The sequence below is a fragment of the Ranitomeya variabilis genome, chromosome 1, assembly GCF_051348905.1.
Source record: "Ranitomeya variabilis isolate aRanVar5 chromosome 1, aRanVar5.hap1, whole genome shotgun sequence".
Lineage (NCBI taxonomy): Eukaryota > Metazoa > Chordata > Amphibia > Anura > Dendrobatidae > Ranitomeya > Ranitomeya variabilis.
In genome coordinates, this window is record NC_135232.1 from 402,915,089 (window position 1) to 402,930,808 (window position 15,720).

General features: G+C 43.8%; 1 protein-coding gene across 3 annotated transcripts in view; it reads left to right on the forward strand.

Moving 5' to 3' along the window:
• RIC1 (RIC1 partner of RAB6A GEF complex) overlaps positions 1–15,720 on the forward strand; it is a 214,826-nt gene that overhangs the window by 95,311 nt on the left and 103,795 nt on the right. For 2 of the 3 annotated variants that reach the window (XM_077249169.1, XM_077249172.1), the window contains 4 exons: positions 6,167–6,274; positions 6,544–6,686; positions 8,748–8,878; positions 15,301–15,392. In XM_077249169.1, the coding sequence (XP_077105284.1) occupies positions 6,167–6,274; positions 6,544–6,686; positions 8,748–8,878; positions 15,301–15,392 (474 nt within the window). The remainder of the gene's footprint in view (positions 1–6,166; positions 6,275–6,543; positions 6,687–8,747; positions 8,879–15,300; positions 15,393–15,720) is intronic. The other variant, XM_077249171.1, reaches the window with a different exon arrangement.

The following is a 15,720-nucleotide window of genomic DNA, read 5'->3' on the forward strand; positions in this document are numbered from 1 at the left end:
TGGCAAAATCCGGTCATAGACATCATCACGACCGACGCAAGCGGTACAGGTTGGGGGGCTCACCTGAGGTCTCACTCTGTACAAGGGACCTGGTCCATACGAGAGAAAAACTATGGATCAAACGAAAAAGAGCTATGGGCAGTGGAGAAATCCCTAAGACATTTTCTTCCTTTACTTCGGGGTCGTCATACTCGAATCCTGACGGACAATCGAGCAGTAGTAGCGTATGTCAACCATCAAGGGGGAACGAGGTCCAAAGGCCTCATGCATGCATCAAATCTACTCTTTCAACTAGCAGAACAACACCTGTCATCTCTGTCGGCGTTGCACATCAAAGGCATAGAAAACACTCAAGCGGACTTCCTGAGTCGCAGAGGCTTAAGGCAGGGGGAATGGTCCTTAAACCCCCAGATATTTCAACAAATAGCCCAAGCCTGGGGCACACCAGAGATAGACTTGTTCGCCAACTCTCACAACAGAAAAGTCAGAAAGTTCTGCTCCTTGAATCCGAGAGAACATCCCTTCGCAGTAGATGCCCTACTGATACCTTGGAAGTTTTCTCTGGCCTACGCATTCCCCCCCGATAGTGATGATTCCAGCCGTGATCCGAAAAATCAGAGACGATCAAGCGAAAATCATCTTCATAGCTCCTTTTTGGCCAAGAAGACCATGGTTCTCCCTTCTAAGACAGATGTCGGTAACAGACCCATGGATCCTGCCAGAGGTTCCGGACCTGCTAACCCAGGGCCCAGTGACCCACTCTCAGGTGAAGGGCTTCCATCTCGCAGCCTGGAATTTGAGAGGGCGTTACTAAGTCGCCAAGGATTCTCTCCAGGGTTAATTTCCACCCTGTTGAAAAGCAGAAAACCCATAACCTCTAGGATCTATGGTAGGACATGGAAAAAATTTCTCGACTTCCTGGGTGAACCATTGGGGGAGGTGGCTCCAATAGGTCCTATCCTAGAGTTTCTGCAAGCAGGATTACATCTTGGGTTAGCAACCAGCACCCTTAAAGTTCAGGTTTCAGCCTTGGGGGCCCTATATAACTGTAATCTTGCCTCAAATAGATGGGTCTCACGATTCATAAAATCTTGTAGTAGATCTCGGCCGGTCATTATCCCAAAAATCCCTCCTTGGGATCTAAATTTGGTCTTAGAAGCCCTGACTAAACAACCCTTTGAAACTTTGCAGGAGTTATCACCTAAGATACTTACCCTTAAAACAGTTTTACTAGTGGCCTTAACATCGGCACGTAGGGTAAGTGATTTACAGGCCCTGTCAATATGCCCTCCTTATACTCAGGTTTTTAATGACAGGATTGTTCTAAGACCAGACCCGGCTTATCTCCCCAAGGTGGTTCAAAAATTCCATAGGAGTCAAGAGATTACTTTACCATCATTCTGTAATAATCCTAAAAATCCAGGGGAACAAAAGTTCCACATGTTAGATGTGAGAAGAGCTATGTTACAATACATATCTATGACTAGTCAGTGGAGGAAAGACCAAACCCTATTCAAAGCCTTTCAGGGTAGCAAAAGAGGGTGCGGGGTAGCTAAAAGTACCATTGCTAGATGGATCAGGGAGGCCATTAGTTTATCCTATTCTGCAAGTGGCACTCCGGTTCCTGACGGCATCAAGGCTCACTCCACCAGAGCTGTGGCTACCTCCTGGGCAGAGAAAGCTGAGGTATCAATTGACCAAATTTGCAAGGCCGCTACCTGGTCCTCACCCTCAACTTTTTTCAAACACTACCGGCTGGACCTTTCCTCCTCTGCTGACCTAACCTTTGGTAGAAGGGTGCTACAAGCGGTGGTCCCTCCCTAAGGTTTCATTCTACAAAATTCTCTCAGGTGTGCCGTCATGGGGGAAGGGAAAACACCAAGGTTACTTATGGGTAGCCGGTTTTTCCGGAGCCCATGACGGCACCCGTATATTCCCCCCCTTTTCACCCTTTCGGTGTGCACTATTGTTTTGGGTGTGTTTAGTTAATATAATGTGGTGTTGGATTGCCATGTGTACTAACCAGGGGGGCCTCTCATGCTCTGAAAACCAACTGAAGCGACAGAGAGGTACCGCCCTTTTATTTTCAGTAGGGTTTCCTGTCCTGACTGGGCGGATCCCCTCTCTCAGGTGTGCCGTCATGGGCTCCGGAAAAACCGGCTACCCGTAAGTAACCTTGGTGTTTCTCCAATATGACTTTCTGGAATGGTAAACAAGACTCATGAAGCCCCCGATTCTTGAAGTATGGGGACCCAGATCTGGTTATCTGGTGCTGTACTCCTGCCTGCCTGGCCCGCGTTCTGGGCAGTATGCTACTCTTTTTCTCTCTGATATGGAAACCACTTTAAGGTATGTTCATACGTCGTGTTTTTGACACAATGAAAAAATGAGAGTGTTTAGCGCCTAAAATGGCCAATTTTATGTGTACCTGGTAGCCACATTAGGGCATCTCTCGTATACCAGGTCCTACACTTTCCTTTCCTCGCTGAGAATAAACGTTTCCATCTGAATGGGTACCTGTGAAACCTCCTCTTAGACTAACATTCTCTCTGTGGAGGGGTAATGGACCTGCTGCGATTAAAACACCTGCGGCTAAGAGGTGGAGTGCTCAGTCAGAAGCTGGCCAACTTATGCTCTCATTTTTTCATATTTCTAGTGCAGTAATGCAGTTCAATTTTCATGTTTCATGTTTGCATGTTTTAGCGCCGCAGTGTGCTGCCTTATTTATTTGATTACAAGTTCATAGACACCAAACATGTCTAGGTTCTTTTTTTATCTCAGTGGTGAAAAAAAATTCCAAACTTTGCTATAAAAAAAAATAAATAAAAAAATTGCGCCATTTTCCGATACCCATAGCGTCTCCATTTTTCGGGATCTGGGGTCAGGTGAGGGCTTATTTTTTGCTCGCCGAGCTGACGTGTTTAATTATACCATTTTTATGCAGATACGTTCTTTTCATCTCCCGTTATTGCTTTATTGTTTTATTTTGAATGGGGTGAAAGGGAGTGATTTAAACTTTTATTTATTTTATTTTTTTATCATATTTTTAAAAACATTTTTTTTAATTTGGCATACTTCAATAGTCTCTATGGGAGGGCTAAAAGCTGTCACAACTTGATCGGCTCTGCTACATAGAGGTGATGCTCAGATCATTCTGTGTAGTAGAATTACAGCTTTGCTTTGAGCGCCGACCACAGGGTGGCGCTCATAGCAATCTGGCACCAACAACCATAGAGGTCTTCAGAAGACCTCTGGTTGTCATGCCGATGTGCCGATAACCCCTGATCAGATGATGGAGGTCACGGGCGTGAGCATTTCTGGCCAGATGGCCGGAAGTGCTTGTTAAATGTCGCTGTCAGTTTCACAGCGGCATTTAACTAGTTAATGGTGGCAGGTGTATCGCGATTCCACCCGCGCCTATTGTGGGCACATGTCAGCTGTTCAAAACAGCTGACATGTCCCAGCTTTGATGCGGGCTCACCGCCGGAGCCCACATAAAAGTGGGGGTATTGCCATCGGATGTACTATTCTGTACGAGGGCAGAAAGGGGTTAACATCGTTTTTCACCCATTCAGATGAATAACAAAAAAAAATGCATCAAAAACCTTCTGGCCAAAAAATTGTTTTTTTTTGTTTTTTTTTTTCTTTATGCAGCACTTTTCCTGCCAAGAGACACGTTTTTAATGGAAAAAAAAAGTCTGCAGCAAGCATTGAAAGTGTGCACATGTCAAGGTTGGGGGCCCCAAATGGCACGGTGGGCTGCAGGGTGTGCACCCCTGATGTTACATGTATGGGGATCTCCGTACTGCCCCAACTTTCCATGAGCGAGGAAAGAAGGATGAATAGTGGGATGTTGTGAGTGGTGGCTAGCAGCACTGTATGCAGTGTCTATAGGATACTGCCTTTTAATACCTGCTTTATGGTGTAAGCACATAAGCTTCTGCATAGATCTTTTTGGTGCAAAGGTACAAAATACATTGATTCTCCAAAAGTCTATTTGTACTTGTTTTTTCTAGTGCTTCCTGTTTCCGTGCCTTCCATACAAGTAGCTAGCATGTTCCACAGTGGTCATTAGGCTGAGCTGGACATATGTGACAGGTGGAGTGATTTTCCTATTTGCCTGTCAGTCTTTCCTATAACAATGTTAGTCCGCGCTGTGTGCTGCTGGTGCCGATCAGTGGAGCTGGAGCGCAGAGGCTGCTGATGTGGCAGTGCCGGGCGAACATTCCTCCCTGGGCCTCTGCTGGCAACACGGATTTGTTGCTAAAGGTCACAGCTATTCAGACTGAAAACTAGACTTTGGGAAATGTGACGATCCTGGCAGGATTGCTGACCACATGGTTGTAACTCACAGTATAGGGAAATGCTGCCTGTGTTATTGAATGTATATGGCCCGAGAGCATCCCCTTCAGAGGTGTCCTACATATTGTTAGGCGGGTGTGACTGCATTACTGCTATATAGAGTATACCTATACAAATGAGGGTACTAACCGCACAAATTGGCCACTCTATGAGAACCCACCAGCCGTGACGAGGCGGACCTTTCTTTGATGAGGCCATAAACCTAATATTTACCAACCATGTCTCTCCCAGACTAAATTACGCTTTGCTGGTATTGAATGGCACCATTGTCGGTTATATCCAGAATCTTAAAGCTGGCACAGAGCTAGAGCTTCTCACAGCTGAGTGTTTGCTGCACAGAATCCTTTGTCAGCCAAACAATGAGCTGAAAAGGACCGCTTCCTCCATAATGAAACAAAGCTCTCCGCTTCTCATTTTATATATATATGATGTGACATGATGAAACTGGTGGTGGGGGAAGAGATCTGGTCTTTGAGGCTAAAAATGGCTGTGCTTCCACTTCACGATCATACATTTCTGCAACAAATCTGCTGCGTGTGAACATGACCTACAGTAGGTGGTTAAACAACAGCGAGCTGTAAAATAGCAGGACCTAATGTGTGTATATCAAACAGCTGGTTTTTCTGCAAAACATTTCCTGGTTCATGGGCTTTTGTGCGGTCAGGGCATCAGTCAGACATTGTATGGGTTTCTCAATATCCCTCCTCTTCTTTCTCCATAATTAAACACTTTAGAAGCCATGATAATGGATGAATATTTTGCCTTTGCTTCTTGTATTGTGTGCGTTTTTTTTTCCATTAAATCTTTTCGGATCTGACTCTCAGAAGATTAGGTTTCTCTTTTCTTCAGACACTGACTTTATACAAAGTGTCAGCTTACGTCATACTTCCAATAAGAGTAACACAATTGTGTTGTTCACCTGGTCTTATTCTCTATGTAATGATGGGTTATACATTTGTTTGCAATATCCTTTGCAGAGCTTTTCCTTCATAGTTGTCAAGTTCTCCCCTTGCTGTCATTTAATAACGTCTTCCATTGATTACGTCTATTTGATAAAACTCTAACTGGGTGGACAGATGACAAAGAATAGTTATGTGGCATAGAAGTACCACAAGATCATCATATGACTAGGATTCTTGTCGTCTGCAAGTAAACAATGAAGCATCCTAAACAACGGCTGCAACCATAGATCTTGAAGGTTGAAACAAATTTATACGAAGTCTCCTAGAAAATTAATTTTCGGTAGAAAAAAGATAACTATTTTTGTAAATTTTGGAACACCCCTTAATTCTATTTCAGAGCACCACTCCATCACATTTTTTTCAGCACTGGAGTGGCCTTTTAAATATAAGCCCCCTGCCCCCGTTCTTATACTCCCCTTCCGGCTGCTTCACCTTTTATCAACGCCGTGCCGGGCCCACGACGCCATCTTTACACGCATAACTTCTGACTGTCCGGAAGCCAAAAGTTACGTCTCAAGAGCTCAGTGCAAGTCTATGAGGGCCAGAACCAGGCCATAGAGAGGTATTGAAAAGTGACCTCTGCGCCGCTCTATGAAACACTGGAGCTGCCGGCTGGTCACTTTTCACCGGAGACCCACAGGAGTGACGCTGCAAAAGGGTGAAGATGGTGGCAGGTGAGTATGACGCAGGGGGCAGGGGAATGACCTGTAAAGCACCACTCCAGCGGAATAGTGCTTACAGTAAATGTATGTCAGATCGCGTGCCTGATGTTATCTCCTCTAGAACATGTTAATTATCAGATGGCATAGCTGAAGTTTTATTTTCATGTTTTTTGTCCACAGAGGAAGCTCTCATGCGAAGACGATACCTAATTATAAGGAGGAACAATGTGCTCCAGCATTAAATTTAGAAACCAAGAAGGTTCTGGATTTACAGGCTCCAATAACCAGGTTTGTATAATGGGCTTGGAAATGCAATACAGATTTCAATGGCACCCTCCGCGGCCAGCCGTTATCACCTCCAACAGCCGGATGGACACCGTGTACTGAGCGGAGCTGTATTACCTGGCCATAGCCACAATGCCATGTACTGAGCTGTCACCTCCAGCCGCTGCCTGAGTGTCACACCCCATGGATCTCATATTATTAATAACCAATCTAAAGGATTGGACATATAAAAGTAGTGGAGAACGACTTTAATGCATGGTCTTCTTTTCTAGCATTCAGTCCATGATGGATGACCTTCTTGTGGCCACAGAGGATTGCTTGCTTCACCTCATTCACTGGGAAGGCATCACAAATGGAAGAAAAGCTATCAATTTGGCCACCATTCCTTTTTCAGTTGACTTGCAGCCATCTAGAGGTACTGTAACCTTACAAGTTTTAAAGATTGTTAAAGAAGTGAATGATGATTTCCCAAAATATTGTACTTCTGACATATTGTGACTTATAGTGCTTGTCTCAAGTTCTTTAAATGTAATCCATCGCCAGGCATTTGTTACGCCATCTGAGAGCAGCATGACGTAGGGGCAGAGACACTGATTCCAGAGAGGTGTCAACTTACTTTACTGGTTGCTGCAGATTTGATAAAATCTTCATTTTATTTGCTACAGATCTACCAGTTCTCTGAATTTAGCCTTCTACGGACCTAGTAAATCTGTAGCTCTGATCTGTAGAACTTGTAAGAACGTCACCCACACCACTGAATGCTAGCTGTCAGTGTACACTGTGCATAGGCTGAAAGATGGATCCAGCGAAATTGCAGTCTCCTAAAGTATAACGTCGGTAAGGCCTGAATTAATAATAAAGAATATTAAATATGGGCATACTTGCCTCTCAGTCATATTGCGCTGGCCGATACTAAGGTCTGTACCAGAATTGGCGCTCAGCGCTGACTGCAGGGCAGTAAAGCAGCGGCCATTTCGCTGCCAGACTATGGCTGTTGCTGATTGGTCATGGCAATGGTCGTGGGCGTTTTGCCACGACCAATCAGCGATTTGGATTTCCATGACAAACAGAGGCCGCAACCAATGAATATCCGTGACAGACAGAAAGACGGAAGTGACCCTTAGACAATTATATAGTAGGTGTGTTTGTGGATGTTTAGAAATAAATTTTTGATAGTTTTAGATGACATTTCCATCCTTGGGGTACGTTCACACTGGCGTTGAACACGGACGAGTGCTATGCAGTGTTTTATCGGATAGCACTCGGCCCAGTGTTATACTATAGGGTAGTGCAGGGCTCTGATTATTTTCTCATGACGATTCAGCATGCTGAGAGAGGCTCCCGAATTTTAATCACACTCACCCATACAAGTCTAAAACAGTGGACTGCACTCGGATGTCAAATGTACACGCACAGAGACAATGGAGAAGATGGAGAAATTAAGTTCTTCTCCGCACCTGTGCTGGGATTCTCTCATGTGAGAGTATCTGATCACACTTAAGGTACCTTCACACTCAGCAACTTTACAACGAGAACGATCCGTGACGTTGCAGCGTCCTGGATAGCGATCTCGTTGTGTTTGACACGCAGCAGCGATCTAGTTTAGGTCGGCTCGTTGTCTATATCGCTGCAGCGTCGCTGAGTGTGACGGTACCTTTAGATACAGAATTTGAGTGTCATTAGCATAATCAGCCGCATTCTCTCCCATTAGAGAATCTACACCAGTGAGAGGGAGCCCTAATGAGGAGGCCCAAAACATGGTTACCTTTTTCCCAGTGGAGGAGAGTATCGGACATGAAATGCTTGTTTTTCAAGCACTTAGGGTATGTTCCCACGGTCAGTAAACGCTGCGGGTTGGACGCTGTGTACAGCCGCAGCGTCCAATCCACAGCGACCAGATGTTACAGCATAGTAGATTGGATTTCATGAAATCCCATCTCCACTATGCGTGCAGGGACGCCTCTGGCTTTCCTGCCGAGACGGACATGCAGCACATCTCTCCAGACCGCTGCATGTCTATTTATCTTGGGGAAATGCTCCGTCTCTGCAAGATAAATATCACCGTACAATTTATTGGGCGCAGTGATTCCACACGGTTCAATGAACACATGCGGAATCACCTGGGTTCAAAAGCCGGCAGCGCTTTGGATGGAGCGGCCATGTGCTGCGTCCAAAGCGCTGCCGGTTCCTGACCATGGAAACATTCCCTTATGGCATACTCTGTGGATATGCCATGGATATTTGTGATGGGAATATCCTTCCAAAGGCAAATACTGTTTAAAGAAAACCTGTCCAGAGTACCCAGCTTTGAAAGTAAAAGAAATTCTTCCAGAAGAGACCAGTCTTGCACTCACCCGGCCTTGCACAGACCATGAGTGTTTTCGATATGTGTGGAAGGACCACCAATTAGCATTACTATCACCAGTATAAGGCCTCAGATAGACTTGTATGACTGATTGTCTTATTTTCTCCCCAGCAGGTTCGTTCTTAGATTTTGAAGGTGTCCACATCCGAGATATGGAGCATTGTGTGACTCTTGATGGGTTTGCTGTTGTTTTTAACGATGGTCGCATTGGATTCATCACACCAGTGTCAAGCACAGCAGATGTAAGCGTTTGTTTCTTAATAGATTTGTTATGTGCCTGCTAGGCTTGCTGCATTTCTCAGCGTCAACAGTGTTACCAACCAAGCTTATATTGTTTGTATGAAATATATATCTTCTCTTTTGTCTGCTTTCACCGCTAAGTCACTTGGCATGAACTTCCTTACAATAATATACAGTGGCTTGTGAAAGTATTCACCCCATCTTGGCTTTCTACCTATTTTGTTACATTACAATCTGTGTTTAAATATTTTTGTAATCAAATTGTGTGTGATACATCAGCACTAAATAGTGTAAGTTGGTGAAGTGAAATTTGAAAAATATAGGCATAAATTAATTTTATGGGATCAAATAACTAAATGTTGTCATCCCTCTTGCGATTAAGCTCCTAAAAATTTCTGGTTCAAACAGTTACCTTTATAAGTCACTTACTTGGTGAAAAGAAGTCCAGTTGTCTGCAATCTAAGTGTCACATGGTCTGTCAGTATGCACATAACTTTTCTGAAAGGCCACAGAGGCTGCATGTAACACCATTAAGCAAGAGGCACCACTAACCAAATAACACCATGAAGACAAAGATCTCCAAACAAGACAGGGACAAAGTTGTTAAGTACAAGACATGGTTATCAATTAGAGACAGATAACCCAAGTAAGCACAAAAGCAGTTTTTAAATGAAGGTCTATACTATTAAGGCAAAAAAGTCCAAACCTACAGGGCCCTGTGTGAAAAAGTGATTACCCCCTAAACCGAATAACTGATTTTGCCTCCATTAGCAGCAACAACTGTAATCAAGTGTTTGCGATAGCTGACAATGAGTCTCTTACAATGTTCTGGAGGAATATTTGGCCCAGTCATCTTTGCAGAATTGTTTTAATTCAGCCACATTGGAGGGTTTCCGAGCACGAACCGCCTTTTTGCAGTCATGCCGCAGCGTCTCAATCGGATTAATGTCAGGACTTTGACTAGGTCACTCCAAAGTCTTAATTTTGTTTTTCTTAAACCTTTCAGAGGTGGACTTGCTGGTGTGTTTTGGACCATAGTCCTGCTGCATAACCCAAGGGCGCTTCAGCTTGAGGTCCTGAACAGATGGCCGGACATTCTCATTCAAGATTTTTTGGTAGACAGCAGAATTCATGGTTCCATTTACCACAGCAAGTCTTGCAGGTCCTGAAGCAGCAAACCAGCCCCAGACCATTGCACTACCACCACGATATTTTACTGTTGGTATGATGTTCCTTTTCTGGAATGCTGTATTACTTCTACGCCAGATGTAATGGCACATACACCTTCCAAAATGGCCATGCAGGCCATTTTTGCCCGGTATCTTTCTTATGGTGGACACTGACCTTAAGTGAGGCCCTGCAGTTCTTTTGGATGTTTTTGTGGGGTCTTTTGTGACCTCTTGGATGAGTTCGCTGCACTCTTGGGGTGATTTTTGTCAGCCGGTCACTCCTGGGAAGGTTCACCACTGTGCCATATTTTCGCCATTTGTGGATAATGGCTGTCACTGTGGTTCGCTGGAGCCCCAAAGAGAAATGGCTTTATAACCTTTTCCAGACTGATGGATCTCAATTACTTTGTTTTTCATTTGTTGTAGAATTTCTTTGGTTCGCGGCATGATGTCTAGTTTTTGATGATCTTTCTTGTCTACTTCACTTTTTCAGACGGGACCTATTTAAGTGATTTCTTGATTGAGAACAGGTGTGGCAGTAATCAGGCCTGGGTGGGGCTAGAAAATTTGAATTCCACTTCCCAAAGATGTGATAAGCCATAGATAATTTATGTTTGTTTGTTTTGTTTTGTTTTTTTTGGGGGGGGGAATCACTTTCACACAGGGCTCTGTAGGTTTGGATTTCTTTTTCCCTTAATAATAAAGGCTTTCATATAAAAACTGCACGTTGTGTTTACTTTTGTTATCTTTAACCCCTGCCCGACCTTTGACGCCACGTAGGTGTCATGGAAGTTGGTACCAATCCGACCTGTGACGCCTATGTGGCGTCATGGAATGATCGCGTCCCTGCAGATCGGGTGAAAGGGTTAACTCCAATTTCACCCGATCTGCAGGGACAGGGGGAGTGGTACTTCAGCCCAGGGGGGGTGGCTTCCCCCCCGTGGCTACGATCTCTCTGGTTGGCTGTTGAAAGTGAAACAGCCAATCAGAGCGATTTGTAATATTTCACCTATGAAAATGGTGAAATATTACAATCCAGCCATGGCTGATGCTCCAATATCATCGGCCATGGCTGGAAAACCTAATCTGCCCCCCCCCCCCACCGCCACCGATCGCCTCCCCAGTCCTCCTTTCTGCCCCGTACTGTGGTCCGCTCCCCTTCGTCCTCCTGTCCGCTCCCCCGTCCTCCTGTCCGCTCCCCCCGTGCTTCGATCCACCCCCCCGTGCTCCGATCCCCCCCGTGCTCTGATCTCCCCCCCCCCCCCCCCCCCCCTCATACTTACCGAGCCTCGCGGTGTCCGTCCGTCTTCTTCATGGGTTCCGCCATCTTCCAAAATGGCGGGCGTATGCGCAGTGCGCCCGCCGAATCTGAATCTGCCGGCTGGCAGATTCGTTCCAGGTACATTTTGATCACTGTGATAAAACCTATCACAGTGATCAAAATAAAAAAAATAGTAAATGAACCCCCCTTTATCACCCCCATAGGTAGGGACAATAATAAAAATAAAGAAAATATATATTTATTTTTTCTTCCCCCACTAGGGTTAGAGCTAGGGTTAGGGCTAGGGTTAGGGTTAGGATTAGGGTTAGAATTAGGGTTAGAACTAGAGTTAGGGTTAGATTAGACTATGTGCACACATGGTGCGGATTTGGCTGTGGATCCGCAGCGGATTGGCCGCTGCGGATTCGTAGCAGTTTTCCATCAGGTTTACAGTACCATGTAAACCTACTGAAAACCAAATCCGCTGTGCCCATGGTGCGGAAAATACCACGCGGAAACACTGTGTTGTATTTTCCGCAGCATGTCAATTCTTTGTGCGGATTCCGTTTTACCCCTGCTCCTCAATAGGAATCCGCAGGTGAAATCCGCACAAAAAACACTGGAAATCCGGGGTAAACGCGCAGGTTAAAACGCAGTGCCTTTTACCTGCGGATTTTTCAAAAATGGTGCGGAAAAATCTCACACGAATCCGCAATGTGGGCACATAGCCTTAGGGTTAGGGTTGGAATTAGGGCTAGGGTTGGAAATAGGGTTAAGATTAGGCTTGTGGTTAGGGTTAGGGGTGTGTTGGGTTAGGGTTGTGGTTAGGGGTGTGTTGGGGTTAGTGTTATATCTAGAGTTGGGATTAGGGTTAGGGATGTGTTGGGGTTAGTGTTGGAGTTAGAATTGAGGGGTTTCCACTGTTTAGGCACATCAGGGGTCTCCAAACGCAACATGGCGCCACCATTGATTCCAGCCAATCTTGCGTTCAAAAAGTCAAATGGTGCTCCCTCCCTTCCGAGCCCCGCCGTGTGCCCAAACAGTGGTTTACCCCCCACATATGGGGTATCAGCATACTCAGGACAAACTGGGCAACAATTATTGGGGTCCAATTTCTCCTGTTACCCTTGCAAAAATAAAAAATTGCTTCCTAAAACATAATTTTAGAGGAATGAAAAATAATTTTTTATTTTCACGGCTCTGCGTTGTAAACTTCTATGAAGGACTTGGGGGTTCTAAGTGCTCACTACACATCTAGATAAGTTCCTTGGGGGGTCTAGTTTCCAAAATGGGGTCACTTGTGGGGGGTTTCTACTGTTTAGGCACATCAGGGGCTCTGCAAACGTATCATGCCCGCAGACCATTCCATCAAAGTCTGCATTCCAAAACGTCACTACTTCCCTTCCGAGCCCCGGCATGTGTCCAAACAGTGGTTTACCCCCACATATTGGGTATCAGCGTACTCAGGAGAAACTGGACAACAACTCTTGGGGTCAAATTTCTCCTGTTACCCTTGGGAAAATTAAAAAATTCTGGGCTAAAAAAATATTTTTGAGGAAAGAAAACACATTTATTATTTTCACGGCTCTGCGTTATAAACTTCTGTGAAGCACTTGGGGTTTCAAAGTGCTCACCACACATCTAGATAAGTTCCCTTGGGGGTCTAGTTTCCAAAATGGGGTCACTTGTGGGGAGTTTCTACTGTTTAGACACATCAGAGGCTCTGCAAATGCAACGTGACGCCCGCAGAGCATTCCATCAAAGTCTGCATTTCAAAACGTCACTACTTTGCTTTCGAACCCCGACGTGTGCCCAAACAGTGGTTTACCCCCACAAATGGGGTATCAGCGTACTCAGGAGAAACGGGACAACAACTTTTGGGGTCCAATTTCTCCTGTTACCCTTGGGAAAATAAAAAATTGTTGGCAAAAAAATCATTTTTGAGAAAAGAAAAATTATTTTTTCTTTTCATGGCTCTGCGTTATAAACTTCTGTGAAGCACTTGGGGGTTCAAAGTGCTCACCACACATCTAGATAAGTTCCTTTGGGGGGTCTAGTTTCCAAAATGGGGTCACTTGTGGGGGAGCTCCAGTGTTTAGGCACACAGAGGCTTTCCAAACGCGACATGTTGTCCGCTAACGATGGAGATAATTTTTCATTCAAAAAGTCAAATGGCGCTCCTTCCTTTCCGAGCCTTACCATGTGCCCAAACAGTGGTGTACCCCCACATGTGAGGTATCGGTGTACTCAGGAGAAATTGCCCAACAAATTTTAGGATCCATTTTATCCTGTTGCCCATGTGAAAATGAAAAAATTGAGGCTAAAATAAGTTTTTTGTGAAAAAAAAGTACTTTTTCATTTTTACGGATCAATTTGTGAAGCACTTGGGGGTTTAAAGTGCTCACTATGCTTCTAGATAAGTTCCTTGGGGGGTCTAGTTTCCAAAATGGGGTCACTTGTGGGGGAGCTCCAATGTTTAGGCACACAGGGGCTCTCCAAACGCGACATGGTGTCCGCTAAAGATTGGAGCCAATTTTTCATTCAAAAAGTCAAATGGCGCTCCTTCCCTTCCGAGCCCTGCCGTGCGCCCAAACAGTGGTTTACCCCCACATATGAGGTATCAGCGTACTGAGGACAAATTGGACAACAACGTTCGTGGTCCAGTTTCTCCTTTTACCTTTGGGAAAATAAAAAAATGGTTGCTAAAAGATCATTTTTGTGACTAAAAAGTTAAATGTTCATTTTTTCCTTCCATGTTGCTTCTGCTGCTGTGAAACACCTGAAGGGTTAATAAACTTCTTGAATGTTGTTTTGAGCACCTTGAGGGGTGCAGTTTTTAGAATGGTGTCACTTTGGGTATTTTCAGCCATATAGAACCCTCAAACTGACTTCAAATGTGAGGTGGTCCCTAAAAAAAATGGTTTTGTAAATTTTGTTGTAAAAATGAGAAATCACTGGTCAAATTTTAACCCTTATAACTTCCTAGCAAAAAAAAAATGTTTCCAAAATTGTGCTGATGTAAAGTAGACATGTGGGAAATGGTATTTATTAACCATTTTGTGTCACATAACCCTCTGGTTTAACAGAATAAAAATTCAAAATGTGAAAATTGCAACATTTTCAAAATTTTCGCCAAATTTCCGTTTTTTTCACAAATAAACTCAGAAATTATCGACCTAAATTTACCACTAACATGAAGCCCAATATGTCACCAAAAAACAATCTCAGAACCGCTAGGATCCGTTGAAGCGTTCCTGAGTTATTACCTCATAAAGGGACACTGGTCAGAATTGCAAAAAACGGCCAGGTCATTAAGGTCAAAATAGACTGGGTCATGAAGGGGTTAATATGTAAATTTGTTTGGTGATCTGAAACATTTAAGTGTGACAAACATGCAAAAGAATAGGAATTCAGCAAGGGGGCAAACACTTCTTCACACAACTGTACGTAACTGTACACAGACGTGTGATTGCAATAAATTTCTAGAAAAAATAGTTGTTTTTTTTTTTTGTTTTTTTGCAACGATTTTAAGGCTCCCAACACTTTTTTGGCCATGACTAATTTAAATATATATTACAAATATTTTTCCTTGTTTTAGTGTCTTAAGAAAAGTTTAGTCGAGGTGAACCCTTCACTTTTAGGACATACAAGTGTGTGATGTGTATTATGTAATGGATCTCTTGTTAGAGTAGACTGTGCATAATAATTCCACTTTATCCCACCAATTAAAATGTTGCACAATATCAGTCTGATGACTTGCTGTGTGTTTAATTGTATCAATATTTGACATAACTGTTCAAGTCTCATTCCCTTTCTCCCCCCCCCCCTCCAACTCCTCAAACTACATAGTGTATAGTACAGCGGTATCCGATTAGAGAGATTGGGCAGTTTAGTTTTCTTGTGGTAATTGGAGCTCTCTTCACTGATTTGTAACTTTTGTTTGTCATTTTTTTTCTTTTTTTATGTAGTAATGTATTATTTCTTATGCCAACAGCAAATCCATGGAGTTTGGGCACAGGATGTTGTCGATGGGACCTGTGTGGCAGTAAATAATAAATATAGACTAATGGCATTTGGATGTGCCAAGTAAGTACCAAACTTATTTATTATGCAATAAAATTAGCATTGTTGCGTAATGACATGAACTGTATAGCCTGTGATACATTATATAGCATAAAGTGATTGTCCACCCTTAAATATAAATTTTAGATATACATGTTTTTTATATAGGTCTAAAATTATTTGCTGAATGATTTCATAAGATATGTGTATACGGGCTGGAGTTCGATTTTCTGATAAAGAGTTGTAGATTGACAGTATAGATAGATAAAGGGAACCTATCAGCAGAATTGTGCTGCTAATAGCAGCATGAAATACCACCACGCTCCCTGATTACAAAGAACTATGTTTCAGA